Below are 26977 nucleotides of genomic sequence, written 5' to 3' on the forward strand. Positions count from 1 at the left end.
TATTCTTAAGCAAAACTCAACTGAACAGGCACCTCACTGAGGTGCATTACTTGAATAAGATGACAAGAAGCATTTACTATTATTCTTTAAAATTTAAACACAGCTCCGGGGGGTCAACAATCATGCTTTTTTTTCAATTCCTGATTTTTTTGGGGTATTGAAAAGCATGACGTGGAGCACCATTCCCAAATGTGTTCAGGTTTTGTTTTTTCTTGCGGTAAGGCACTGGTCAGACCTCTGGCAATGTTTTTCCCACCCGTGAGGGGGCAGCATTTGCCTTTTGTTCAGCCACCCCCATTTCAAGCTCAGATAACTTCACACCCATATAATCAGAATCAGAATCAGAAAACCTTTACTCAGCCCACTTTGCGGAAATTTGCAGTCCGCGACCCTGTTCAGGACAAGTGGTGTTGAAAATGGATGGATTGAAGGATGCTTTTATTGACAGGGATCCCGATGTAGAACTGTACAATATATTTATATGCAGGCGAAGATATTAAATGACTCCGGTTTCCATTAGGCATGTTGCACCAAATTGTTTATCGACCCGGAGCGCAACACTGACACTCCCTGAGTAATGGCCTTATTAGGATGGGAGGAGCAGTGTGAGGAGGAAAGATGACAGCCCATTTCAAAACACCAATAACCATTAACATACCTAACTTCTTCAGAAATATTCTATACTCAGCTCGTGCCCCAGATCATGCATCCTGACATGTATTGTGTGCAGAAGAGCAATTTATGATGCAACGGGAAAGTGAGGATGAAAAAGTGAACGTATAATGCACAGATGCAACACTGATTTTAGAATATTTTGGTAAAATGAAAGGTGCATCATGCTTGATAATCTAACCTGAGGCAGAGGAATTCACTTTTCCAAGACTGTCAACGGCTGGCAGCATTGCAGAGAATTGGATTAATCCAATTCCATTGCTGTCATGTAGTCCATCCATCCATCCATCCTTCCATCCATCCATAATCAAATGTATCAAAAGTCAAGGAAAAATGTCGCCTAATGCCACCTCTGTCCATTAGGGATATAGGGCCAAGGTCATCACTTTCATCACTTTGCTGCTGTGAAATGTAAATTTCTCCACTGTGAGACTAATAAAGGCATATCCAATACAATCCAATCCAATCCAACATTTAGCTTGTAGTCGACATGCACATTCCACCATGATGTCCCTGATCCACTGGTGGAAAGATGCTTTGATCCTCTCCTCTTTCATCTAAAACTGTTTCATGTCATCACAAAGAGGGTACAGCAAGTCCTGAAGAATGAATGTCTCTCTGTGTCTTTGTTTTGTCATATTGTCTCTATGCTGTCATATTATTTGTTATTTAGTTTTTTTTTTTTTTGTTCTTTTGACTTCAAGACGGCGCCGCGAGAGTGGCTGCCTTTCCAGCAGCTCATGTATTTCGTTTTTCTACTTTCATTCCTTTCATCACTTTGCTGCTGTGAAATGTAAATTTCTCCACTGTGAGACTAATAAAGGCATATCCAATCCAATCCAATCAGCACAACTTTAGTTCACTTACAAAGCTCTTCGGATGAGGAGAGAAATGTCCGTCACCTCCAAAGCAGTACAGATGACGGCTGAAGAACCTTTTCCTCGATGGAGCACTCCTGTACGATTGAGAGCCTACACAGGCATATCATCAAGTGTTGCGGGTGTGTGGAAGCCTTTCCCAGCTGTCTTCGGGCAGCAGGCAGTGTCCACCCTGAAACAAGGGACAATTTAGCGTGCTCTGTAAACCAGCCAGGCATGTTTTTTGAATATGGGAGGACCCAAATATAAAATCTCACCACTTTCTCATTAAAAAAATGAGACACTCTCTTCTATATTTGCAAAATTGAGAAGCACAATGAAAATGCTAGCGTGGTTGTAACATTAATATGATTCGTCTATTGACAGAATTTAATCTCAAGTGTACCTTTTAGGCTCTTCTGCCATGGTAATGCTGACGAAGTAAAGCCTTTGTTTTGTGTTGTCGTTTGAAGAGCATTTCCAGTAAAGTCACTGCAAACCCTATAATGACAGAGTGGTTGCATTCCTCAAACACTGAGTGTGAGACTACTGGAGGTCAAAGTGACCTTTGAGCTGTAGCTGGCGGGATGTGATGTGACATCTGTCTCATTTTCATCTGCTTTGTGGGCGCCCAGCCGTTGATTTGAGTATGTGCTCATACTGTATGTCACGTGTGCAAGATGAAAGATGAAGGATGAGAAAGAGAGAGAAAGAGAGAGACAGAGACAGAGACAGAGAGAGAGAGAGAGAGAGAGAGAGAGAGAGAGAGAGAGAGAGAGAGAGAGAGAGAGAGAGAGAGAGAGAGAGAGAGAGAGAGAGAGAGAGAGAGAGAGAGAGAGAGGAGCATTCACGTCTCGCCAAACAAACACCTGATTCTTCAGGAGTACAAGTAAAATTAACTAATCAGCCTCACCAGTGGTGGAATCTCACCCAATTTATTTTCGAGCTAACAGGCGCTGGTTAATTATCTGAAGCAAGCACCACCACCTTCCCTTCCTTCTGCTTTTTTCTCTTTGCGTCTTTCTGTTGTTCCACCGGTGATTCTTCAGTCTAAACCAATTACTTCGGAGCGCATATGCTGGTGTGCACAGGTCACTGTTGTGTGTCCAGTCACACACGTTCATAGCTCAGCTCAGAGAGAACTAAATGATGACTCCAAGAGCAAAAACATTTTCATGTGAGAAATCGTATTTACATGATGTTATCATTTTATTGCTATTTAAAGGTGGGGCAGAATACAGTTGGAGATTTGTGTATTTCATTTAATTCCCCGCCTCCTTCAGCCACCGCACTAAGAAACTCATTTCTCATAATTCATAACCTTGAAGTGTCATATGTTACGGCCGTCATAAACTGATAATCATCCTGCGCTATGAATCCCCAAAAACTGTGAATACTGTTGGTAAAAACCACAAGCGTTTTTATACAGGTTATATGTAAAAATATACAATTCAAGTTGAGGAATTACGGTAATTATTCAATCAAATGGTGGAGTCCACCATGGTTGCCACTCACATAAATGATGTCACGTGTGTCAATTTTACGATTTTTTTTCATGGATAAGGCTCTGATGAACAATAAAACAGAGTAAAAAAATGTTCCACATCTGGTCTACATGTGTTTAGAATCAGTACCAAAATATGTTTTATTGAACAAGTATGTAAAATGGCAGTCATTTGTTTCCTGTGGTGTGGACTATACTAGTATTGCAATAACAAGCAACATTCTGGAGTGTAATCACGTTTTGTATACATTTGGACATAACTCTTGGCATGCACACAGGTATTGTCAGCCATGTAAAAGATATTTATGAAGACCTCCAGGCAAGGATATGCAAGTGAGGGTGTATAGCCAGCCTTATTACAAATAGGGCAACTTATGTCTGGTGATCGTGGGAAATCGTGAATGCAAATTCCTTAAGAAGGGACACCAATATGTCGACAGTGGCAGTGATGGCATCCTCGGCTCAGAATCCAAATGATTCTGCCGCAACCTGACATTGAATGCGACTGTCACGTGTGTCAAGCAAGTAACAATTCTGGTTCTCTTTTTTATAAGGTAGAAGCAAAGCGCACACCAAGGCGTTGCACTGCATGAAGGAACAAACCATCATCAGAACTTGGAATTTCGGGTTGAAACCATTTACTCATCAAACTGTAGTAAAAGTGGCGCACACGTGAAGCCTGCTTGTACATTTTCAAAGGTTGGTCATGACATTCTGCGAATAGCCTACCACAGTGTTCAGATGTGATGTTCAGCACACAGGCTTACGTAATGAAAATGCGTACATATATAGTTATTATTTTCAGGTACAATTATGAATGCACAAACCTTAAAATGACGAAGTATGGAAATTCCACTAAAACATATGCATAAACGGCAGTTATACTTGCAATCTTGGCTGAGCAAGATTAGAAATACCAGCTTTTATGTCAGTGAAAATTTTCAATAGCAAGTTGAGTTGTGAAATGGGGAGGTTTTTTTTGGTTTGTTCTTTACACTGACTCCTTTCATAAAGACAAACATGAGTTTTTTATGTTTTAGTCTGAGTCTGCAGTTAGAGATGAAGAGTTATGGTTCTCCATCAGACGTATAGACCTGTGAGGTGAAGTCAGGATCAGTGAGAAGACAAATAAAACACAAAACAGAATTCGGACTGTGGCCTTGACATATAAATATGCTGTACCTCGAAATTTGCTTGACCTCTCTCCGCCAAGTGAATTTCACAACCTAAGACAAGCTCAGCAGTTTTCAAAGGCCATGAGGTGAAGCAATTCCAATGCAATTCATGTTGTCCATCACTACTATTGATTATATGCTGGGAGGTCCATACCATTGTCTCAAAAACATTTGACAGTGAAAGACAAGGGTGATAATTTAAGAAGATGTGTTTGATCCAAGGGAGAGGCAATAGGTAATTACAAGGAAGAACCTAGTTCGGACTTGGAATCTCACCAGAAAGATGTTTGATGAATTATTTCTGGCCATTGCTGAAGGTGAGCAGCCTACACCCGAACCAAGAAGGCGCCATCACTCTTTCTAGAAAGAAATATAGATGGCTGTTTGAGCCTTTCATCACAACCTACATTACAGCAGGCTGGATTGCAGGTGATTAGCCAGCCTGTACGGACGGGTGCATGTGGAATCCACCAGGCTATACAAAACACATATCGGCAGCTTTCTATGTAGATTGGAACATTGCTAATTAATTACACCAACTGCGGAATTCGAGAGTGACATGTTTTCTATTGAGGTGATGATAAAAGACTTGAGCAGCCTTCCTTCGCTGGTATTATCAATGACATGTTATTTGCTCCCAATAACAGTCCTCAAGACTCGACAATTAACTATTAAATTGCGACGATATTCATTACCCTCCGTGGCTCGAGTTTCTTGAGGTACAATACAGGATGGGGCGCCACAATTTTAATATTATGATGAGGGATCCTGCAATGGCAAATGGGGACAGTCAGGACAATATAAGTAATCAGTGTAGCCTCAGGAAATAGTCCTCTGCTCCCCTCCAACCTTAGTTCAGGGACCTATCATAGCAGTGCTCTGGCACCGCCACCTCTGGACAGTAGGGATATATATATATATATATATATATATATATATATAGGGCCAGAGCTACCAGCAAAATTTTAGATCACTGACGAAGCCTTTTGGATGAGAAGTGAAACGTCTGACACCTTCAAAGAAGGACAGATGACGGCTGAAGAAACCTTTTCATCGATGGACCACTCCTGTACGACGGAGAGCTTACACTATTCTGCCTTTGGGCTTCCTGTATGGCGTTTGCACGGTCCCCTGACGTGGGTTTTCTCTGGGTACTCCAGTTTCCTCTCACATTATAAAAACATGCGAGGCAGGCAAATGGAACACTAAATCACATGGATCAAACACAAGACTCGGGGCGGCCAGCCTGCAACATAATTTTATTAGTCCCGCGAAAGCAAGTCAAACTTGTCCACTTCTACAATGATTGCTAAAATCTGGATTCAAATGTCAACTTCTCACATGTAATAAATATGAGAGATGTTGTCAGCGTTTTTTGTTAAAACCCTCATTGCAGTCGTTGACTACTTTATTTGGTTTTACATTCATAACAGCCCCCCAAGGCAAAAGGTCATCACAGTGTGACCCGGGATAAAAATGAGTTTGACACCGCCGCTCCTGAGGTTTGGACATCACTGTGGATGGTGGTTTTCCTGTGTGTGCCCTGCGATTAGCTAGCAACCAGTTCAGGTTGTACTCCACCTACACAGACTGCTGGTATAAGCTCCAGCAAGCCCTTGTGATAAGTGGTGACAGAAGGTGACAATTTAACTCAGGAGCAAATGTAGTTCTTTTTTAAGAATCAAATGAGAAAAGCTCATTCATAAAACTGGAGACAAACTAAAGATTGACTTCTCAGAATGGTGCCAGGCGCCAGTAGTAGCAGACAGGAAAATAAAAGATTATTCCGATGATATTTCTTGATAGAGAATATTATAAATAAATTGATTTCATCAGCCACAGTTGATGTTTACAGTGCAAGCCACACACCTCAGTCGACGTGAACAAACCTGATACTCAACCACATCAGGATTGAATCCTATCAATTTGTCTCCCACTTCCAGACCTTCTAAACTAAAGAAATATGATGCAAGGCTGCTTGGAGGGAAGCGCACATTTATTTCCCTGGTGTCTGCGTTGTGGGAGAAATCAATACAAGTGTCCATGCTGGATTCATCTATATTCTACTGCGTGAACAGAATGCCCTCACAGCGAGGGAGGTGGGGGGAGGAAGATGAGTGGGTGGATTGAAGGAAGGGGTGAGACAAGTTCAGAGGCAGGGTGACGTACAGAAGGGGAAAAAGTAAGTACAAAACAGAGAGGTCAAAGAGTTGGAAACTTTCATGTGCACTCAGACAAGTTAGAGAAACTATCTGGCTTGCGTGCCTTTCAGGGCGTGATTTGATGCTGAACCGTCGTTCTAAAGGAGAATGTTTTCAAAGCATAGGATCAGGATTCTCCTTGGAAACAAATAAAGGCGACAAACAGCGGAGATGAGAGACATTTCAACACACACACACACACACACACACACACACACACACACACACGCACACACACACATATATATATGTATATACATACACACACATAACATAACATAACATAACATAACATAACATAACATAACCACATCACCTGTCATTGAGTGGCTCATTAATCTGACAGGCGTTAGCCTCTCAGGGCAAGCCTTGACATCAGCGCCCTCTCCCCCCTGTCACGGCATGATGGATCTCTCCAGCACTGGCCTGCCAAGCTGCCACTCATGCCAGCATCCCTGTGGGCATCCATCAGGAAACACTTGCTGAGCATCCTGTTGATTTTATTCGCAAATAGTCACCATAAAGGCTCCCTGTGCACATTACAGTCTCACCTATGCGAGAATCAATTTCTTGTGCGATTTAACACCTTAGTGTTTGGACGTACTGTAGCTAGTTTTGGGTCTTGTGGGTACATTTGCAATCTTGTCTTTTCAGCAGATGTATACTGCCAAATGAAATGATTGGGCACGGTCGCCAAAAGAACTTAGAACATTTTCCTTAAGATCTGGATCACGACACAGATTGAGGAATTTACTTTTCAGTCTGCTTGCATTAGTGTCAGGTGATTGAGCCATTGTGCTTTTATGGCTATATAATGCTATTCATGGACGCTGGGCAGTGTTGCCTGTAAGCGAATATCGCTTTCCTCAAAAATGGCCCTTTTTTGAGTAACTATTAATCTAACGTGACTATTTTCAATCCAAATAAAGTTGCAAATCAAAATCAGCATGAATTATAAAAGTGTTTGCCAATGAGGCGTACACATCAGTGTTAGGCCATCAGGGCCTGCAAGGCCTTCTGTACTGGCCTAAAAATATCTGAATCGCAGACTCATGCGAATTATATTTTGTCCATGAATTCTTATTAAATACAGGGATACCTTGTCTTACGAACGTAATTGGTTCCCAGAAAGTGTGTGTAAGGCGAAAAATGTGTCTTCCAAACATTAATTTGCCATAGAAAACCATTAAAATGAGAATAATCCATTCCCAGGTCCTCATAAAACATAATTTTCTACTAAATAAGCCTTAAAATGACACAAAATATACATTATTGTATGTATAATAAATGTGCTATGGTATTGGTATATATGGCTATGGTATATATTTTTGTTTGCATGAATACAATGCCAACACCCAAATCAACCTACACTCGATCTCTCTCGTAGACGAGTCCCCAAAAAAACCAAAATAAAACACACAATTCAAGTCACATTTGTGCAGAGGGAGGCAATGTTGTATATTGCATAACATATTATGAGGAGCAAAATACGATGGAAAGACCAGAACGCAGTAGAAGGATGAAATATTCATGAAAGATGATGACAAGATGGGTAGTGGTGAGGATGATGTGTAACATTATCTACTGGCAGCTTTTGTGGGCACTCGAATCCAAGTGTGCAAAGACATGACCCAGGCAGACTCTCATTGCCAGTTGATATCAGAACAGGAAGTGGGTCATGTCACCCCTTTGTGAAACTTAATGCCTACTTGCTGTATGCCATGTGTAATTATAGCTGAGGTGGCTATGCCCTGACGAATGGAATGGAAGTGGATCTAGTAAGGGGCTGAATGGAACAAATATTCTGATTTTGAATTTTTCGCATACATATTATAGATATACATACTGTATTATACATATAACATATTGGGACTGGGGCAGGAAGTGGAACTCATGCCTGAGCTACATACAGTGATACCTTGGCTTACGAACTTAATTGGTTCCCAGAAAGTGTGTGGCGAAAAGTGTGTATTCCAAACATTAATTTCCCATAGGAAACCATTAAAATGACAATAATGCGTTCCCAGGTTCCCATAAAACATAATTTCCAATTAAATAAACCTTGAAACTACACACAATAATCCCTATTTTACATATAATAAATGTGCTATGGTATTGTAATTAAAGAAATAAATGGTACCGTATAATAAATACGTCTGTGTAAGCTCTCAGTCGTACAGGAGTGGTCCATCGATGAGAAGGTTTCTTCAGCCGTCATCTGTACAGGTCTGGACATTAGGGATATATAAATGGGGCCGATACGACCAGTCAGACTTTAGTTCGCTGACGAAGCCTCTTGGATAGGAGGCGAAACGTCCGAAACCTTCACTTTTGTACAGATGACGGCTGAAGAAACCTTCTCATCGACCCTATAATAAAGTCAATTTATTTACTTTTGTGGAGGTTGTTGATCGCTTAATGAAATGGATAGCTTTTTGCATAAAGTGTCTCAAGGAGCTCTGGGTTGTACATTTTAGGAGTTGTGACATTGCAACAGCCACAAATGCAGGCAGACACACTAGAAACCTCATTAATAGCTGGTTCCCTTCCTTGTATGTTCTCTTCAAATTGTACAGATGGCTTGTGCAGGTTATTTGTGGAGCCTGATTGATGGGATACTTTAACCATGCAGTCTACACTCTGCCTTAAAACTATCAATAAAATTGAAACAAGTCCAAATTTAACGGTGTTTTCTATCCATTGTCTCACCATTTCACTTTTGTTTTTTTTCACGTTTGTTTTTGTTTCAAGCTGTCGTCTCCCTTTCCTGTGTGTGGGTTTGTGTTTCTGTCCCCCCCATTATTATTATTATTGTTATTATTATTATTGAGAAAGTTACTCATAATTCTGACCAAAGTAATAGTGAATATTTTCAGTGGGCATACGATATCTCCCAAATCCCTTTTTCTCAGCTCTTAAACTTTGCTACACTCAGAACATTTGGGAAACTGAAAGCTGACTTGGGTGATTAAGAGTAGCTTACATTTGCCTAATCACCATTCATCAAGGTCTCTGCACCCGGTGACATATTGTTGTTTTTGACATGGATGGATGGATTTGCCTTTATTAGTCTCGCAGTGGAGAAATTTACATTTCACAGCAGCAGCATCATGGTGATATAAATGCTGACAGGCCGTCTGATTTACCCCTGTACATATCCATCTTGTATTATTTTATAAAACTTCTCTCTGCACTCGCCGCTCACCTCAGCTCTTAGTTCCAATACACTGGTGCCGGCCGTACTCTACGTTATCATCTGTATGGTCAACGGAGCTTGACAAAAGTGGGAGGAGGAGTGAGACGTGGTGAGCAGACCAAAACAGAACCATGTCTGACTCTGAAAACGCCGGGGAAAAAAAAAACAATGATTTGGAGTTATAGAAGTCTTTGAGCAAAGTCATCCCCAACGTGTAAGAGAGCTGGGACTCTTGAGAAAAGGCTTCCAAGTAGTGCGTCTTTCGGATGAGATTTGACTGTTAACATCAACTGCCTTTATCAATAATATTTTGCTGAAATGACAACAAGGAGAAGTGATCATCTCATTACCCCTAAGCATCTGTTCTCGCCTTGCTCATTTGTCAATATCTTCTTTGCTGGTCGAAGGTGCAAGCAGATGAGTGAGGAGCAAGGGACGAGGAACAGGCAGTTAGTTATGAGATTAGCCTGTTGAGTTCTTCCATTTTTTTCTCATCTTGTTCTCCCCAATTTATTGGAGGATTACGGCTCCTATAGTACAGGACACAGAAAACGGTTCCCTTCTTTCGTCAATGCAGTCCACTCCAAGCAAGGCTTCAGTATTCACCCCCACAACCAACACATGTGAGACAGACGGGGCGTGCTTCCGTCAAGCGTCAGTGTCGGTACTCGACCTAAGTAGTGATGATTACAGTGACGGACTGTTGGTGCTTAACCGGTCATTTATTTTCACGTTTCTCGTCATTCATCCTTGGTTAGCAAAACAAGCAGTGGTGGGCCATCAGGGCCTGCAAGGCCTTCTCTGCTTGCCTAAAATTATGTGAATATTACAGACTGATGTTAATTACGCACCTGCTTTTTAAAGTATACATGCAAGGCTCGAGCAGTATTTCTCAAAATACCTACTTACAACCTATTCTCCCTGCAGATGCATGGGCACTGTTGTAATTGCATTGGCCTATTCCAGCAATCTTGCATCCATGCTGTATATTTTCTCTCTTCAGTTAAGGAGCCCAAATGGTTGCAGGTTTATTTTCCACGACTGACCACCATCCTCCCTCACTCCTACAGTATTTCCTCATAATTGTCATTACCAGGTTGCGAACAAATTGTAATTGTTTATAATTGTTCTTTTGAAATCTGTGAGCCTTACGCTTGCCTTGGCATGGTCATAATACATAGTCACAGTATTTACTGTTATTGTGGTCGTTTGTGTTGGTTTTCCAGGTGATTATATTGTCCTCCAGTGAACACGGCAGTACAAATTAGGAACTCATGCTGTTCGGTTAAAATTCTTGTTCGTCTTTCCTGGTTCGGTATTGTCCGAAGTTCACTTGATAAAAATATCAGCAACAACGATAGATGGTGAACAAAAAACTACTTTATTCTAATGAGACAGAAAAAGCACTTCTCGTCTCGGTGGGACGAAGACATGAGCACACGGACAAAGATAGAACAAAGAGAGAGAGCAAAAGAGAACGAGCTCCCGCTCTGACAAGTTTTTAAACATACACAGTGGCGATCTGTTGTCCAATCAGTTGGGGACAAGTCGATCTTTCCCGTCCAATCGGTTACGAACAACTCAGTGTTGGGAGGGTCTTAGATTGTCGTTGGAGCTGTTGCTTCTTTGCAACGACTATTGAACTAATAAGACTGATAATTTTATTTAACTAAATTAGACTGAAATTAAACGTGCACTAATTATAATGTATACTAAGCTAAACATGAAAAAACATATGTTTACTAATCTGAACATGAAATAACGTAATATGTTTACTAATGTGCATAAACACTCTATCACATGCCGATCCCACATTCATATTAGGTCCTGAATTAAACAGCTGGAGAAAGTGAATGGCTAGTGTATATATTGACCTGATACAATCCTCCCGTAATATGCTTGACAACTAACCTTGCAATGTTAAGACTTATTTCTGAGGCCATCGTCCCTATCATTGTCCTTCAGAGATATCCACGAATATCATACCATCACACTCATGGCTGTGACATTTAAACTATGCAGTGGAGAAGAAAAGCCCTTGAGACATGTTGCGCAGATAAGTTTTTTTCCACATTAACACATCTTCTTCACATAAGAGGACAATGAATAAGTAAAGTATATGTATATGATTTTAGGAATGCGTATATTCTTGTAGTTGAACCAAAAATTGTAATTTTGAAACGTGGTTCTGTCCATATATTTATTTCATTTATGAGTCTTGTACTGCATTGCCACCTGGAGGCGACAGTTTACAAATGCCGAGTAAAATTTATGCCTGGGCGGTTTTAAATGCGTACTATTTTTTAAAAAGACCAAACATAACATGGTTGTCATTTTCACCCCATTTACCGAATTCCCTGGTTATCGCAACAAAACGATTGAAACATGACACACGTGCATTCTCGTGAATGGGAGGATGTGGGGGGGCAGAGAGAGAGTGAAAGAGAGAGAGAAAGAGAGAGAATGAGAGACAGACAGGTTTTTCACAGTTGATATAATAAACATCAGATTTGAAGTATTTTTCTTTAATTCAAATTAATATCCAATTTCCGGTTGAGTGTTCTCAACCTCACCAGTCAGTAAAGTAATTTTCCTGTACTAATAGATAACGCGGTCACATTTAATCAGTCATACGAATAAATAAGATCTCAGTCCCAGTTAATTTCCAGCAACCAAGGAGCAACAATAACAAATCTTCACACGTATCAAAATCAACATCTACATTTTGTTTTTCTATGAATACCCAGAAATTTAAACAGAACATCATGAGAATGTTTCTGTCAAAAGTATGGCTACATGTGACGAGGCACTGGACAAATGCCACTCACTCAAGCAGTCAATTTCCAGGAATTATCAAAGTTGTCAGAAAACAGTGTCAATGTGGTGATTTTCACAAATCTATACAACTGGTCAGTCCTTCACATGGGTAGGTTATTGATTTATTACAATTTACTGACCAATCTTATGCGTTGAAAAGGGCTCACCTAGTTTGATGGTAATGCCTAAACAACGATACAACGTTGTTTTCCTGAGAACTGAAAATGGTTTTGTAAATGTCCCCCTGACAGCAGCATCATGCCAGTTTGGGAGAATAATGGAAAAACTGCATTACCATTGAATTTTCATTAAAATTGTAACCAATTGAAGAGTTGCCCTTTAGCCTGACTAAATTATTACCGTATTTTGTGGCTTATGTTACAAGAACAGTAAAAGTGAATTTAGAGGAAAAGGAAACCACAACATGGAATCACATGTGATTGTGTTATTATTTTTGGGTGGTCTGGCCCCGATGGCAGACAGTATATAATCAAGTGTTTCCGTTGTCTTAACGAAGTACAGGTACATAACTTGATCACAACTGTGTGAAACAATTAATTAAATGACGCACCCACCACCTAAAAAAAATACTCCAGTGCATTTGAGAAGCCGAAGAGGTCGACGTAGGTTAGTTGTTTTGGGTGGCCTCTTTTAAGTAAAACACATTTAGTCCGATAGTCTACTAACCAATTGAAGAGTTCAATGCATCGATTTAAACTTGCAATTAATGCAACGGTGAAGATTTAGTGTAACCAAACTGACTTGATGAAAAGTGGCCATGATGGTCAGCAGACTGTAAAATGTGCTGGGGAAAGTGAGTTCTGTATCATGTCCGTCGGGCTTTCTGCCTCTTGGCCTGGCGTTTGGCTTCATCCAAGACAGCACTCTCAGTGGTGGTCTGGGCCATGCTCCTTACGCCTTGAATACGAATAATCGTCTGTTGGAGGAAGGGGATCACCTAAAACAGATATCAGGATGAAATCAGGACAAGAATTAAGACATACAGTTGAACATGGTGGTTGCTGACATGTGGCGCTAAGATACCTTTTCATGGTTGTACGCTGCTAATAGAAGTAGCAGCGTGAGGGGTAGAGCAATGTAGGAGCCCTGGGCAACGTCTTGGTCTGGCACTTTGCGCTGCAGAGAAAGACAGATAAGCGCAAAATGAGGACACCACAATTATTTAGAAAAAAAAGATGTATCACATATTACTTACTGTTGGGTTGAAGGTGAGAGTGACATGCTTGTGGTATCCAGTGGAAGTAAAGGACACCTGGGGTAGAGTGAAGTCATACTGCGTGCGAGACAGTGTGGAGTACAGCATCAGAATGTAGCCCTGAAGAAAGGAGAACAACACAGCATCATATCATTGATTGCAAAGAGAAGAAGGAATCTTAAGGTTCTCCGCATCACACTGGGCAGAAAGGAGATGCTATTTGAAATTGTTATGCCCGTTCCTTCTGGGGCAAAGGGCTTTATCCAAAAATATTTAAATGTTAAAGAAATGTTTCCTCAATCATCTAATAAGTCTGAGTTTATTTGTTCAAACTGTTCTGATGGCTTGCAACTCGGAAGATTCAAAGTGAATGAAACTCCGGTGTTGCTCTGCACAATACTTTATAATTCATATTTCAGTTGCACCAATACAGACAGAATGATACCTCTCCATCACGGTCCAGTGGGGGGAAATGGAAGAAGAGGGACTGGCCTAGTGAAACGCTGTGAAGGGGATTATCCAAATTGTCACTCCTGTATAGCTTTACCTGAAGCAGGGAGAGATAAATAAAATGACTGACTCAATATTGATCTCATATTTTTGCAACACATATAATCTCAAGCATTTATATAATGATAATTTAAAGATGAACATACCGATAATGTTGCAAGGTGTTCTGGGGATGTAATGACATTCCCACTTAGGTCAAACTGATTGATTTGTCGGAAGGCGATGATGTTGACTCCCTCAACGTCACTACTGCCGACCTGAATATGGGAATGAACATGGTGCAGAATGGGCAGATACAGCTTGGACTCCAATTTGAGATAAAACTGCAAACAAGTCAGGCAGTGTGAAAGAATAATGGAGACTTGACAAGAATTAAGGCCTTTTCGGCCTTGCAAGAGAGATTAGAAGGGCGGCACTTCTCAAATAGGCCAAATTACAAAGTGAAAGGTTTCCAATTTGCTATGGGATTATCTGTGCTTTTGTTTCGGTGTTCGGAATGGAGCCATGAAATACGTTCCCACGCAACCAATTTCATAAGCACGGAAAAAATATCAAACAACGTCACAACTGAGCGACACCTTAAAGCAAACACCACCTGCACACCATAGTTTGGCGCAGTTGAATATTCCACAGCAAAATCAAAAAAAGGACTCTATAACAAATCTAAAAACAAGTTGCTCCTGTATTTACTCTGTCATGTGAATGTTCAAGTGCTCTCCATAAAAACATTTGTCCTGTTTTTTTCCCTTGGTTTGTTTCACCAACCAACCAACCAATCAATCAATCAATCAATCAATCAATCAAATGTGAAAAGCACGTTTCAGACATCATCGTTGTAACACGTAGTGCTTCACATTGTTGAAAATATAATTCCAGCAGCAAAAGTCCAAAGTACAGTTTTAACGGAAAAGGCACGGCTCGTCCGGTGGCTGCCCAAAGCCACCAACGGTGCGTGTGCTCTCATGCTAACACAGACATAAGTGCATTGCTGACATACAAAATGATGTTTCTACCTACCTCTATGGCTCTGTATTGGGGTAAGGCCCTCTCTATGTGGTCATTGCCTTCAGCACGCAGCTGAATCAGGTACTTGCAACCAGGCTGCAAAAATATAGGAAATAGTGGACAGAAAAAAATTAATCGTCACAAATGCTAATCGTCTGTAAAAAATGTCTTCAAGTACAAACCAAAATATGTAGGCCAACGAGCAGTTCAGGTGCCAATGTTATCAGATTAGTGGATATGTAGAATCAGCTCATTGACATCCTTACCAGCAGACCTCGAAGTCTGAAGCGACCTTCCTCGTCAGTGACAGTGTCCTCACTGTAGATGCTACATTCTCCTTGACCCACCGCTTCCACGGCAACGTCCTTCTCTGCATCACCACTCAAAGACTGCACTGCTCCGTAACAACTGCGCACAAAAGCACAGTAACGGGAAATGGAATGGATAACAACTTTTTTTGATTGTTTCTTGTGCTTGTTACAGTAAAGATGAAGAGAACTGGCAGTACCTATATGCGGTCTTAATTCCCGTTATATCGATAGTGAGGATTTGACCCTCTTCCACCGTAATCATCTGGGATGCTGGCTCAAACCGGAATTCTTTCATCATGGGTTTGAAATAGTACTGACCTGGACTCTGCAGAGGATGGACAAATTGCACGGAAAATTAATATCAAATCAAATGATAAAAACAACAAGCAAAAGATAAAAACTAAATATTCTAAGCAATGGCAGAGGACTATATATATATATATATATATATATATATATACACACACACACACACACACACACACACACACACACACACACACACACACACACACACAAGGCAACAACTATCAATATCGTGGACTTGCACAAAATTCTACCTGATTCAACACAATTGCTATTAGTATTAAAATGTACATTCATGAAATGTAAAATGAATCCCGCACCAGGTTATTGAATGTGAGGAGGCCGGTGTCCTGAGTCAACAGGTTGGAACGAAATTGTCCGCCACTGAGAGACAGAAGTACTCCTGACAACGGATGACCGTCCTCAGTTTTTATCTACAGTACATGAACACAAAGGAAAAAGCGTGTTACAATATGAAAAATGTCATATTTGTTTGAAAAACAAATGTTGAACTTGTTTTTAATCTCTTATATTACTACAATAAAAAGGGTGTGATTATCACCAGAGTTGCAGTTAACTAAAAGCAAGGTTTATCTATTATTATTTGATGACAGCTGTGCGAAGTATCATACAGTAGAGTTGACATAAAATGTCCAATGTAAGACATACTCCTCAATCATTTATCGCAGAGGTCCCCAACCTTTTTTGCCCCAGGGACCAGATTAATTGATTGATTGATTCATTCATTCATTTTACGAGTCCGTGGCATGAAGCTTGGGGATGGGCGGGCCAAAATCTGATGAAAATAATCAGATAAAAATAATAAACAACCCTAAAATTACCAATGAGTCTCTTGGGGACCGCTGGTTTATAGTGTTAGTTTTATCTTGCCATTATGAAGGGAATCCTGTAATTTCTTTTCCTCCGCCTCATAATACTTGGACTGGGTAAGTAGTATGCCCACTATAATACATTAAATATTGCTTTTTTTTTTAGTCAGTTGACTTAATCCGGAAAGATATATGTAGCTGGTTTCGAAAGCAGGTTAAAGTAGTCTCAATTACAGAGGTAAAAACAGCTGAATTACTGAGTTGTAAAATATGTCAGGCAAGTCTACCTTGAAGGTGATTCCAGCCAGAGCAAAAGCCTTAAAATCTCCCCGTGTTCCTTCCATGTGACTCAGGACAAAGCCCTCTTTACTGGCACTGATGTCATACTGTCTGTCACTGTGGAGAGGACCCACACTGCCAAGACATGCAAAGAAAATATCATTATACATCAGAAACTTTAAACTTTAGCAGATATGATAACACAGGGTTTAACTTTTCTGTGGGCGGGCAAAAATCTGATGAAAATAATCAGAAAACAACCCTAAAATTACCAATGAGTCTGTTTTGAGGGGTGTTTCTATTCTGCAGACACCAAGATCAGTGTCAATGTTCGCATAAATAGTGGCCTTTAATGAGTTTTCTGTATCACTGTCTCTGACATGAGTCGTTGCCCATGTTAATATTTTTTTTACGTTGAATTAGGAGATTGGTCTTGAATTTGTACAAATCTGGAAAAGTGCTTGATAATATACTTTGCTGAAAAAAGTCATTCACTACAGGTTTAAACGTATTGACAATGGAGGACTCCAAGGGTGTCTTCGTCAAGCAGTGTTGGCTTCTTGTACCTGTATGCTCCATTCTCATTGGTGGCCACAGTGATGAGTGGTGAAGGAGCTCCTCTTTCACTGATGGAGACTTCTACACCTTGGAGCTCCGGTGACACTTTGCCCTCGAGGAAGAGCCCTGCGCGACCCATGATGTCCACCATGCGACCAGGACAGGTCTCTGTAGGATACAATTAAATGGGAATTTATTAAATAAACAGACACATATTGAATGACTGATGGGGTTGTCAATCATGTGCCATCCACTTGCAGGTACTCATAGCTGGTTGAATACTGTTATGTTAGTATGACAAACAAATTCAATACATTTGTGAGTGGGAATTTATTTGACTGTAATTGGCTCGAATCATACCTCCTGTGATCGTGGCCTCCACTTCAGGGGGATAGAAGAGCAGCTCCTTGGAGGAAGGAGTCACCGTAATTTTCTCTCCAGCTCTGCAAAGGACCATAAAATATGAATTATAGATTAATGTGTTAGCACCAATCTGTTAAATAGACACACTTCAGAAATTATTTGAAGGGGGAAAAAAACTCTTATTTTCCCGTGTAAACCATCAAATAGCAGACTATGTATAAGTGCAGTAAAGAACTGATTTAACAAAAATTTTATTATTTTGACGTGAATATTAGAAAGTGCTTAAGAATGAATGACTCTCTGTTTCTTGTGTTGTCATATTGTCTTTGTGTTGTCATATTATTTGTTATTTAGTTTTTTTTTGTTCTTTTCACTTCAAGACGGCGCCGCGAGAGTGGCTACTTTCCAGCAGCTCATATATTTTGTTTTTCTACCTTCATTCATTCCTTTCATCACTTTATTGCTGTGAAATGTAAATTTCTCCGCTTTCAAATAAAGGCAAATCCAAATCCAACCGACCTTGCCCAGTAGGAGAACTCATAGTGGAAGGGGCCTGTCAGCTCGTCAGCCTTTTCTTGAATCGGAGGACTATCATCCTTGGTAGCCCCTTCCTCTTCAGCAGCTCGCCGTTCTCGTTCTTGTCGTCGCAACTGTATCTCCTGCAGCTGCTGCTCCTGCCGCTGCTCCTCCAGACTCCGTAAGGGACCAAGAACCAGCGCGGGCTCACTCTCAATAGATGATCTGATAGACATTGCAGGGATTTAAAAATACAGTCCCAGATGAGTATTGAAACACTGTTACAGAGCAGCTGAGATGTGTACATTATTATGGCTTTGAGGTATTACTCAGACGGTACTTAGAAAGAATATATTTTTAATTCTTACATTATGTCTATTTGCGATTATATCTACTGCAGTACTGTAGTTCCCAAAGTGTTGTACCTCGTAGCATTATGAGTAAGCGAATGAATCACGAGTGAAATGTTCAACTGGGCAGTATAATAAAGTACCACAAACGTTTTTCTTTTAAATAAGGTAAAGTACATTTGTGAAATTCTATTTAATTTCAATAAATGCACCTTTTTATTGTTATCAACTAAAATCTAACATTGACATTATGTAAATAAAATATATTTTATTTATTTATTCAAAATTTCATATGCTCCAGCGACTCTCCACGACTTTGTTCGGGATACGCATATGTCAAGACCTGCCTGTGAAAGCAATGAGATTTGCACGGAAAAGCTGGACGACGTGGCTGCGGAGAGTGAATTCTGGACTTCCTTGCTAAAGCTGAACAACCCTACCCCGGATGAGTGACAGAAAATGAATAGATGGATCATAGCAATTTAGTTATCCTTTAATCATTCAGTGAAGTGCTTCATACAATAAAAGTAGACTCATTGTTGAAAGGATGCCACTTCCACGTATTAATGATTCTTACCTGATGGTGACTGTGACGTCTAAGATCTTGTCAGTGGTGATAAGCCCCGTCATGTGATGGCGTACTGCAGTAAGAGTCAGGATGCTAGGTGCTGAACTGTTAAGACAAGGTCACATATCACAACATGGAACTTGATGCAGGTAAATAAGTCTGTATAATAATAACAATACATTTTATTTCTAAGCACCTTTCAAAGCTCTCAAGGACACTTTGTATAGTTTTACTTACGTATCATAAATGTAAAAATCCTGCTCGAACTGGTGGCAGGAGCGAGGAGTGACTTTGTACACGCCTAGATAAGACACTTTTAGGTAACTACCCCCAAACTGGCACGACTGTTTATTTTTGTGAAGTGTAATGAAGCTAACCAGGTTTGGAGAGGCAGAAACGGTTGACTCCCTTGGAGAGATTGTAGATACCCACATTCTCAGGTTTGCTGCCATCCTGAAAGAACTCCTGCAAGGCAACAAACAGTGAATGTAAGAATCTAATCACAATGTTGCATCATCAACATATAAGTGGGTAGTAACTGACCAAAGTAATGGCATGGGAGAGGGAACAACGTAGGATGTATCCAATCTGCCGGAACTCGACCCCCAATATGTCAGCATCCTCAACCTCAACTTCCATGGATTTATGTTTCCAACACCACTCCTCATGAGAAATGCTTACTAATCAACGGGGGAAAAAACTATTAAGAATCATAAAACAAAAAATGTTAATAGTTCCAGAAGCCGAAAAAAAATTACGCCAAACTTGTTTTCTTAAAGGAGTGAACGTTAATGAATGTTTACATTGGGTCTCGATTTTACAATATTTAGATACTGTCTGATGTCTACCATGCATAAACCAACATGAGATGTGAAAAGCTTTAGAACCAAGTATACTGTTTATGGTTCCTGACCTTTATACTTCCCAGGTAGAACATTATCAAAGGAGAAGCTGAGAATGTCACTGCTGCCAGTCAAAGGCATCGTTCTTCTCTCTCCTTGACGGCTTACTGGGTGGAGTGTGACTGACATGTCATCACAAGATGCTATAATTAAAGAAAGATTTTTTGGTCAAATGAATCCTGCATACAAATATAGCAATTTTAAATATTTTAAAAAGGCAGACTTTACCCAAACAGTAGACCTTTCCAGAGACAGAGGCCATGAACTGAGTAAAAAGAAGATCTGTTAGAGGCTGGTCCACAAGTGAGAACTCCAGCACCTGAGGCTGCAGAGCCAGGCCCGCTTTCACATCAATTTCAGGGAGAGACACCTACAAACACACACACAGGCACACGCATACACGCAAACACAAAGTGGCCATGTTAGCAGGTCGAAGGTGTTTTTTTTCTCATTGTAGAGTATACCTGTTAGACAAAGGCAATAACATGGAATTAAGAATTCTGGGACAGGAACGTAATAACCATCTACACTTTAGTATGAATGATATAAATCATTTTCAGAGAGAATTCCAATCACCCCTTCTGAATCCATCACCAAATGACTTTGGAGACTTAGAACAACACAGTGGTCAAGCTATCAAATGACCACCACCTCGCTGAGATGATGGCGGTTGGTGATGACGCTAGTCTAACCGAGCATGCCTAAACCCATTGGGAGAAATGGTTGGGATAAGTCAGGCAGAATCTCCAAAGGAGTTTCAATTCACGCCTGCGGCAAAACCTTTTCAAAGTCCCAAAGGAAGTCCAAGTCAACCACTTTCCACACCCCCGTGGTTGTGGGGGGTGACCAATTATTGCCCTCAGATGTTCTGTGCCTATCATGGCGGCAACATGCTGGTAGACACCGTGAAGGATGTTGTCATGGTGAAGGAGGAACACTAGTGGCCTTTTTTTGGGCCTGTGAGGATACCTGATGGGTACCGGCTGGTCTCATTGAATGTAGCTTTGGTTGTCAGTGAGGCAAACATTTGGGTGTGGGAAGAATTTGCTGAGGCCATGGAGAGTGACATCTGGACAGCTTTGGGAAAATTCTGGCTGACGCCCCGATGACCAAACCCCAGATATATGGAAGCAAATGGATGGAGAATTTAAATCAAAAGCTCCCACTCTCGTACATGGACACTGTAGTCTCCAGGTTTTGCCTGAAAGCAGAAAGCTCCCTGGGTATCCGAGTCAGTGATCCGGCCTGAGCTCTTATCTTGGCCCTGGTGTGTCAGGGTGACCTTGTAGCGACCTTGCTTCATGCCCTCGGGCAGACGGCTGAGAGAGATCAGTCCACAAACGCTGAACCTGCATAAAAACAATGCGGATCATAAAGCTTTTGTTATCAACATTCTGTATGTTAGCACCAGCGCTTAGTATTATTATTATTATTAAAAGCAAAACAATGCATGCATAGTTTACAAAATACATTATTAGTCTCGGAAATAAATCATTATCAATGTTTTGTGACAAAATGAGGTGAATGAATACGAAAAGGAAACACATTTGATATAATGTTACAAATTATAATTTTAGGCACAGAAGGGGAAACACGGAGGACATGTACAGTTTTTTTTGTCAGCCTTGCTTGCCAAGTGCTCACATCGTGACTTCCGAAGTTGAAGCGACCAAAGCAGCAAAAAAGATGTGCACACATGCTTGTGGTGTAGGTGCACTGAATGAAAGTGAACCTTAACTGAAAGTGAACGCCAATTCATGTTTTTTTCGCGTAGAAGCCAGTTTGGCCAGTTTGTTAAATCATTCAGGCATACCCTGCAGTGATGATGTCAGGAAGTTGTGGAGTGTTAGGGGCGATTTTCACAGTTACTGGCTCAAAAAACATGAGATCCTTGTGGACACGGATGGTGTAAGTGCCAGCTGTCATGTTCTCCAGCCTGTAAGATCCATCCTCTTTGCTGACTACTATGAATGAATAAACAAAGATAAAGAAAGATGAGGTAAAGAGTGGTAAAATAAAAGGCAATCAATACAAATAAAGCATGCTGTCATCTCAGGTTTGCTTACCTTTAATCTGATTGTTGATAGAGACCGCGGCGTTAACTACGCCTTCCCCATCAATAGTATTGAGGACCCGACCGGTTACAGAAAAACCCATGACACGAAAGATGGGCTAAATGTGACAAAGAGAATCATGGTCCAAAATGAGGTGAACTGAATATTTTCATGTTTATATGACTAAAAGAAAATGTCTCTGTACCTCTAGCATCAAACTGTTGTGCTCCACCTTGAAATTCATTCGGGAAGGTGCAACATCAAAAGTGATCCTTTCTCCTCTGTAAAAGGGCACCTGAATAGGAAAGTTCTGAAATCAGTTCAAAATGAGCTTTTGCACAAAAATACTTAAAGTGGGATGGGTTTTCATAAACGGCTGACCACAGTGTACTCCCCACTGGATAATGAGGGGAAGGTAAAGGTGCCATCCTCCCCGGAGAGGGCACTGCAAAGGTAGATGAGGGAGCTGTCCCCAGATTCTGCACCCTCCACAGGAGAAAAGTTGCAACCGTTCACATTCTGAGAATCACAACAAAAATGCAGCCCCAATAAGATTTTTTATTACAAATTACTCATTACATGAGGGTGCTCAATTATGGGTCAATTTACCTCTCTTTTGACGAAGGCAGAGTAAAGCAGGAATGTGACCTCTTTCATGGGCTCCCCATCACTGCGGACTTCACCAGAGACATCGTAGCCTCCGACCACCAGATGGTCAGCAGCCGGTGCATTGGCTGTGGAAATGTGCACCGTTGTGGTACTCTGCAAGAAGAAAGCAAAAGTTGCAATGAAGGTCATAATACTAAGTCTACAAGGACATAATAAGCTCACGTAATTGTTTAAGTTCAAGTTCAAGACTTACGCACTCTTTACTCATTGAATAACAATCACTCCATTTAAGTGTGTCGATACTTCAACACATATGCCCGATGGAATTCAAGCGGATTTACATGGGACAAAAGAAATTAAGAAATTATTTTTTTTCACAGCATCTTTGTTCAGCGGAAAGGTCAGTGCTGTTGGACAGTCTGCGGCTGGATGGATGCATGGCTTGAGGAGCTCACGATAAGAAGAAAAGAGCGTCTGCGCAGAGTGCCAATGTGTATGTGGAACTGTCGCGGCTTGGAATTGAAGCGGATTTATGTGGGACAGGAGATGTGAGACAATCTCTTTTCGTCAATGGATGCTACAGCTGCGTGTTTGCTTTCAACATTTAGCTTGTAGTAGACGTGCACATTCCACCATGACGTCCCTGAGCCACTGCTGAAGAGGATGCTTTGATCCTCCCGTTTCATCTAGTACTGCTTCATGGCACAAAGAGGGTACAGAAAGTGCTGAAGAATGAATGACTGTGTATTTTTGTTGTCATATTATTTGTTATTTAGTTTTTTTTTTTTACTTTGTTACTTCCAGGTTGAGTGAATGCTGGCGCTTGTGGCTGCCGCTGCTCACCCGCAGAGTAAATATCCTGTGTCTGTAAAGTGTCCTTGAGAGTTTTGAAAGCCACTTATAAATGAAATGTATTATTATTATTATAAATTTATTCTTTTCTTTTTCAATGGCTTCTTGTTTTTCAAACTCAGCTAGGACCAGATGTACAAGTTGAGCATGACATTTCGGATCCACGAGTGAAAGGACATTTTGATTTTCTCCTCTTTATCTAACTGCTTCAAACAAGGCGAATTCAGAAATGTTAGTAGTCCGATGCGCTGTGTTGTATTACCATATTTTGTGAATCATTGTTACATGTTCTGTCCTTTGTTTTAACTGCAGCTGTAGTAAGTGCTTTTTAAATAAAAATATATTGTATTGTTTCTGTAATACCACCAACCTTCTCCAAAATCCAGGAAGGATGGGTCGCAACGATGTCATATGTTCCAGGGAGCACTTTGTGAAATGTATACCTGTGTTTCAAGAATTGCAAGGGAAAGAAAACTGAAAGCTTTGATTGGTACAGGATAAGAAGTGTAAACTAGACATAAGCCACTCTTTCGCGAACATAAGGGTCAAACTCTGAGTCATTGAGGGGCACTTTCCTGCACATTTTCCTCCTCTCCTTGCTTAAACACAACCGATTTAAATGATCAGCATACAATGGCCCTCAACAACCAATGTGTGACATCTGTGTTCGAGAGGGGAGGGCGGGCTGTTAAACGGGAAAGGATGATACAAAACTGCAAACCCTAGCATACAATGACACATAGCTTTCTGTTCTGTGAATTAATGTTTTATGTCCGTCAATAAAATGAAAAAAAAAAAAAAAAAAAAAAAAAAAAAAAAAAAAGGCACTTTTTGGCCCTAAGGACAATGTGAGTAGCCTATGGGCCTGGTTGTGGGTCACAGTGACTTATGAATAATTAAGAGGGAATGAACACATTTCTTTTTTAAAACTTAACTACTTACACATTTCTAAATACAGTATAGCAAAATATTCAATATTTATACACAAGGTGTCCAATGGGGGAATTGTATTTTACAGTTTTAATTTTAAAAATGTGATAACACAATACTTTTCGCGTTAACATTCCATGAAAATCTAAAATCAGCCAGTGTTGACTGTGAACCAAAGTCTACTTTGAAAAGTGAAAGCCACATACGCTCCTCCAGGCTGGGTAATGACAGTTTGAGGTTTCTCGTCTCTTCCGGATCTGCTCAATTTAACCTCTACTCCAGTTGGTCCAAGAAGATGTCCTTTACTCAAAACCTTGGCAGTGTAAAGAGCATAGAAAAAGTCAAGAAAAACTGACGCCACGGATGTAGAAGTGTCAGCAACGTGTTCAGTTATTCCTTCTACATAAACACTTCAATGAACATTGGACAGGTTTATTTTTTCTTTTTGCAAATTATTAGGAAACACAGTTCCCAAAAATCAAATACAGTGAGACCTCAACTTACAAACACCTTATCTTACAAACTTTACATCTTAAGAACCTCTAATTTATGAAAATTACACCTTATAATAAGCACTATTTTCATAATACACACCCACCACGGCTGGCGGAGTGATCTTCGGCGGAAGCACACGACCGAACGGCGCTCCAGCCGGCGCTACTTTGCACACCCCTTCTCATTGAATGCACACGTCGATCGCCTACTTGGAGCTTTTTGCTGATAATTTTACTATGATGGGACCGCAAAAAAAAACCCACCAGAGGCTCGTGTTCAGCCCAGGAAGACACAAAATAAGATCACCGTTGCTGAGACGAAGGAGATAATTGAAAACCACGAACGAGGTGTGCTTTTGTGTGATTTAGTGGCCGAGCACGGCAATGCTAAGTCAACCATTGCTCCCATTCTCCGGAACACAGAAGCCATCAAAGGTGCGTCTGTTGCAAAAGGTGTTTCCGTGCTCTCAAAGCGACAGTCTCGGGCAATCGAAGAAGTTGAAAAAAAAAATCATTTTACAGCACAGTTTATTTAATTACAGTCCTCATGTAATGTGCCTCTCTTTGCGACTTTGATACAATGCAGTGTATTTTTTTCATTACAATACGATAGCACATTTATTATACATAGAATAAGGTATGTTGTGTGTAGTTTTGAGGCTTATTTATTTAAAAACTATATTTTATAGAAACCCGGGAACGGATTATTCCCCTTTTAATGGTTTCCTATGGGATTTTTTTTTTTAGATACACACTTTTCGCCTTACACACTCTGTCTAGGAACCAATTAAGTTCGTAAATTGAGGTCTCACTGTAATCTATCCCATATAATATAGTATCTAATAATAATAATTTCATCATCATCATTATTATTATTATTATTATTATTATTAGAGCAAACACCCACCATTCCCGAGATTGAAAATCCGGTGAAAACAAAGTTGATGTCCTCTTCTTTTTTACATATGTCAGTGACGCCATCCACATGGAGATCTACACTGGTGGGCTCTGATCAATGTAAAGACAAGCATGTTTAAAAAGTAAGAATTCGCTTGCAAAGTTACAATTCAACACTTACCAAAGCTCCACCCAAGAGGCGGTTCAATCTTCAAAACAAAATCGCCCTTTGCAGAAAAATCAAACGTGTGCATTACTATCAACAAATGAAATGGATGAATAAAAATGTGTGCATTTTCTACCTTGTCATAAAGAGGAATCATAAAGTAGCCATTATTTGGAGCACAATCAGTGTGGTATTTCAAAGACCCTTGTTTGGTGTAGAGTTTAATCTGTTTGAAAATATAAGCAAAGCAAATATAAAGGGCTGGCGTGCGTGGACGTAAGAGTCGGTGAGGAGCATTAAATACAGATGACAGTTTATCTCATCGAGGCTGTGAATGGACAACAAGGATTAACTCTGGTGCCTTAGCGACACGTTCCTTCTACGATTATCTAAGTGGTTCGAGGTTGAAAAATGCAGCCATATGTCGACGACGTATCATATGAAAAAATGTATGCTCTGTTGTATATATTAATCTCAAAATTTTAGCAAGCAGCTAGATAGCTTTAAGCGCATTTTCACTCACCTCGATCAAAGAATAATTGATTTCAACGTCAGACTTCACAAACCCCCCGCATGCAACCACAATCTCATCAGAGGACACGGCCGAAAACTGAGAATATGTGATCCAAAACAAGACCCAAAGAGTACTTAATTGAGCTCGAATTGTTATTCTCAACATTTTCGCCTGACTGGTCCTCCGACTAACCGTGAAAATACACGCTGCTTCCGGTTCCGCACCGGCTGACTTACTGTCAATGAATCTCTCACAAGCAATGAAAGCAGCGCCTTCTTCTGGTGTGGAGGCCACAGAGGTCATCTCCACAATTAGAAAAATTCGA

The 26977-nt window shown here is 40.5% G+C and overlaps 1 protein-coding gene across 2 annotated transcripts; it reads right to left on the reverse strand.

Moving 5' to 3' along the window:
* Nucleotides 1–10965: 10965 nt before the first annotated feature.
* On the reverse strand, nt 10966–26955 carry nomo (nodal modulator). 2 transcript variants are annotated; one of them, XM_089005825.1, is made up of 31 exons: nt 26662–26955; nt 26275–26364; nt 26154–26199; nt 25983–26083; nt 24788–24894; nt 24022–24094; nt 22800–22952; nt 22572–22709; nt 22396–22485; nt 22203–22308; nt 21950–22100; nt 21311–21485; nt 20365–20506; nt 20148–20279; nt 19778–19914; nt 19612–19699; nt 19472–19535; nt 19244–19339; nt 18320–18541; nt 17798–17880; nt 17446–17605; nt 16888–17014; nt 16091–16204; nt 15662–15789; nt 15420–15561; nt 15166–15249; nt 14295–14405; nt 14084–14185; nt 13639–13758; nt 13467–13559; nt 10966–13380 (listed from the first exon to the last, which is right to left on the reverse strand). In XM_089005825.1, the coding sequence occupies exons 1-31, from the start codon at nt 26953–26955 to the stop codon at nt 13249–13251; spliced, it is 3801 nt and encodes a 1266-aa protein (XP_088861951.1). In that variant the 3' UTR covers nt 10966–13248. The 2 variants fall into 2 exon arrangements, with proteins under 2 accessions (XP_088861951.1, XP_088861952.1); XM_089005826.1 differs by having other exon boundaries at nt 21950–22097; nt 26662–26856.
* Between the last annotated feature and the right edge of the window lie 22 nt (nt 26956–26977).

This window comes from Hippocampus bargibanti, linkage group LG10 (assembly GCF_051943395.1).
Source record: "Hippocampus bargibanti isolate YZ-2025 linkage group LG10, ASM5194339v1, whole genome shotgun sequence".
Taxonomy (NCBI): Eukaryota; Metazoa; Chordata; class Actinopteri; order Syngnathiformes; family Syngnathidae; genus Hippocampus; species Hippocampus bargibanti.